Source organism: Triticum dicoccoides, chromosome 6B, assembly GCF_002162155.2.
Source record: "Triticum dicoccoides isolate Atlit2015 ecotype Zavitan chromosome 6B, WEW_v2.0, whole genome shotgun sequence".
In the NCBI taxonomy this organism is placed as follows: domain Eukaryota; kingdom Viridiplantae; phylum Streptophyta; class Magnoliopsida; order Poales; family Poaceae; genus Triticum; species Triticum dicoccoides.
Window position 1 is genome coordinate 692,739,784 of NC_041391.1, and position 3,208 is coordinate 692,742,991.

General features: G+C 57.6%; 1 protein-coding gene across 1 annotated transcript; it reads right to left on the bottom strand.

The window, feature by feature from the left end:
* Nucleotides 1-1,217: 1,217 nt before the first annotated feature.
* On the bottom strand, nt 1,218-2,812 carry LOC119322118 (E3 ubiquitin-protein ligase PUB23-like). The gene has a single exon (XM_037595617.1). It carries the CDS (start codon nt 2,722-2,724, stop codon nt 1,462-1,464), a length of 1,263 nt encoding a protein of 420 aa, XP_037451514.1. The 5' UTR covers nt 2,725-2,812; the 3' UTR covers nt 1,218-1,461.
* Between the last annotated feature and the right edge of the window lie 396 nt (nt 2,813-3,208).

The following is a 3,208-nucleotide window of genomic DNA, read 5'->3' on the forward strand; positions in this document are numbered from 1 at the left end:
AAGTTGCTCTTCTGCACACCGTTGCTCATCGAGGAGGCTGAGGTTTTAGGCCTGGTTGGCTTGCCCCTGCTGGAACTTGGCTTCCGGCTCCTCCGCACCAAATCTGTGTAATGGGCACATGCCTCGCCGATGGTGATGCCAGCATGCACCGGCGAGGAGGGTGGCGTCGACTCATCCTCCATTGGGGTGTTGTCGGCCTTTGTCTACCTACCTGCCTGCCTGCTAGCAGCAATGGTAGCCATCTCTTTTTTCTTCGACGAGAGGGTGTCCTAGAGGGCTTTGGAACGCGAGGAGGCTGTGGCAGGCATGATGCGGGGAGGAGAAAGGGGCCGGAGGAGGATGATTGCGGCTATGGCCGGGGTTGGAGTTTATATAGCGGGCGGATGGCAATGGGCCGCGGCGGTGTGGTTAATGGTGTGCGGCAGACGGGCAAACGTGTGACGTCAGAGTAGGTTCCTCGGCAAACGCATATTAATGTAGGGCAATGGACCGACAGGGTGTCGTTTGAACGCGGAGAAGTCGCCTACACCAGGAAGCGGCGCGGGCGGCGCTCTCTTGGCCGACGCGCCACTTCAATTCCGGCAGCAGTGAGAGGTCACGTCCGCTTGGGCATGAAAGCAGCGTTGACGCACTGGAGCGGCACTGACTATTTCGGGCGGGAAGCGCGCGCGGGTGAGGGAGGCGATTAATGGTGGGCCAGGGCAGTCAGAAGCGGACGTGGCAGCGGTTCGAACGCCCGCATTGCCATCCTAGTTTGTCTTGAGATTACGGGAAAAAGTGCGTCCAGGCCGCCAAGTAGACCGATACTGGACCACGTTGGATGGCAAAATACGTATGGACCGCGCGGTCCGGATGGTTGCGGGTGGTTTGAGGATTGGCGTTGGAGATGCCCTTAGGCTACTTCCAATGCATTGGTGCTTACATGAGGTGCTAAGCACATAAAAAAATTAGCAACTAAAACCCCCAATGCATAGGTGCTTAACTTGTTGGTGCTAAGCATCCTTCATTTAATAATTTTGTAACTAAAGTTCTCCATGCATTGGTGGGCTTCTTCCATTTAAGTGTTGTGCCTAGGTTCTCGCGCTTGACATTGTTTCTTCCTGGGTCACCACTTTCATCTCTCTCCTCTTAATTATCTTACCACATTAGTTTTTTTTGTCTACATGGCAGCCTTAGTAAATCATTGATTTAGTATAATAAGGTGGAGCATTGGGAGGGGCCTTAAAAAATTATTTACAGTCATTTTGTGGGGTTGCTATTACAATCAATCATTGATGACAATTTGTGAAGATAATTACAACGAGATATTGAAAGAGAGCAATGTGCTCCTCCTCCCAATTAACTATTTACAATCAATTAAGGAATTTGAATGTTTTGTGTAGATAATTACTGTACATAGAGAATTTAAAAGAGAGCAATAATGTGCTCCTCCTCCTGACGAAGACGATCGGCGTGACGAAATCAGCAAGGGTAACGCGCCTTGAGGTGCGCTTGCATGCATGGGGAGTCCTTCCAAACCCTAGCGTGCATCTTGAGCAGCTCCTTGGCCTTGGCCCTGGCCCGCTCGCCAGCGTCCACCTGTAGAACTAGCAGCAGCTTCGCCACCACCCCGACGGCCAGCATCTCCTGCAGCACGGCCGGCGTCGGCGAGTGCCTCGCCACGGCGTGCAGAGCGCGCACCGCGCTCTCGGTGGTTGTCAGCGACACCCGCATGGCCTTCTTGGCCACGATTGCCAGCCCCGCCGGGTGCGCCACCAGGTCCGACCGCCCCTCCGCACAACCGCAGAGGTGGTCGATGGCCACCACGGCCAGCTCGGTGGGGTGCCGGCCCCCCTCGTCGAGGAGAAGCTCCACCAGCACAGTCATCGCGCCGGCCTCCACGGCCTTGACGCGGTTCCGGCCCCATGGGCACAGCCGGCACAGCACGTTCAGCGCGGCCTTCACGGCCTTGGCGGACACCCTGTCGGACACCACGCGCACCAGCTCCTGCACCACCTCGGTTCTCACGGCCATGAGACGCGCCGGCTCCATGACCGACACCATCGCCTTCAGCAGGAGGATGCCGTAGCAGCGGGACCGGTAGCTGGGTCGCCGCAGCATGTACACCAGGGTGTCCAGGAAGTCTCCGTTTTCCTCGAGGATCCGGACCAGGCTCTTCTTGGACGGCTTGAGCGAGCAGATGACGCTGAGCGCGTCCTCCTCCGGCGAGCTCGTGGACGTGGGGGAATCCAGCGAAAGTTCTAACAGATCTTCTGCCGACTTGGACGCGGTGGCATGGCTCCTGACGACGGAGACGAGGAACTCGACGGCCCCGGGCGTGGCCTCGACGCAGCGCCTGTTGCGGTCGCTCTCAGCGACGATGGCCTTGATCTCCCGGAGCGCGGCCAGCTCCTGCTGCCGGCCCGCACCGTGGCCCTCTTCGACGATCTGGGCGACGCGGGCGGCGTCAAGGGGCAGGCGCGGGGTGGGGAAGCGCTCGACGGCGTGCAGGGCGCACCAGGCCTGGGTGAGGCGGCGGAGCGTGTGGTTTGGCGTGGCCTCCCGGTCGGCCTCGGCGAGCTTTTGCTGCGTGACGGGGCAGGTGGCGTGGCCGTCGGAGAGCCAGCGCTCGATGCTGCAGCGGTCGTAGGTGATGCCGGTGGCGAGCGTGACGGGGTCCCGCATGATCTCCAGCGAGATGGGGCACAGGAAGTACGGCGGCACCTCCACCGACGACCCTTCCATCGCCGCAGGATCGAGGAAGAAGCTAGTTGATCGTGAAATGGATCTTGGAGAGCGAATGAACAAGCTAAGAAGAAGCTGACCAAGTTGCCACTTGCCGTAGAGTTGAACAAACGGGAGAGGAGGCAGGTGGGTGTTTTATAGGGCGCGGGGACGCGAAGAAGTGCACGCGTGTGCACAAGAGATTAGAGATTGAACTGCGTGGAATGACACAGTAAAAGGGGTTGGGTTGGGGTTGGATTGGATTGACTTTAGGGGTCGGTGTTGAGCTGGTCGGAGATGGGAGCGGCTCCACGTTTTGACTTTGTGATTCATTCATCCTTCTATTATCGACCCCTTGCTTGCTTGCTTGGTCTTTTCTCTTCTTCAACCGCTTGCACTTGAAAGATTCCGTTTCTGTGGGCATGGAACACCGTTGAAGTTTAGCCACTGCATTTCTATTATTAGTTGAAGAGTAATTTTCGCCGGCTCCGTGCTCTTAGTTTAT

Bases quoted from the DNA above. Each gene is read 5' to 3' on its own strand.
- LOC119322118 (XM_037595617.1), bottom strand. From the start codon at position 2,724: ATGGAAGGGTCGTCGGTGGAGGTGCCGCCGTACTTCCTGTGCCCCATC.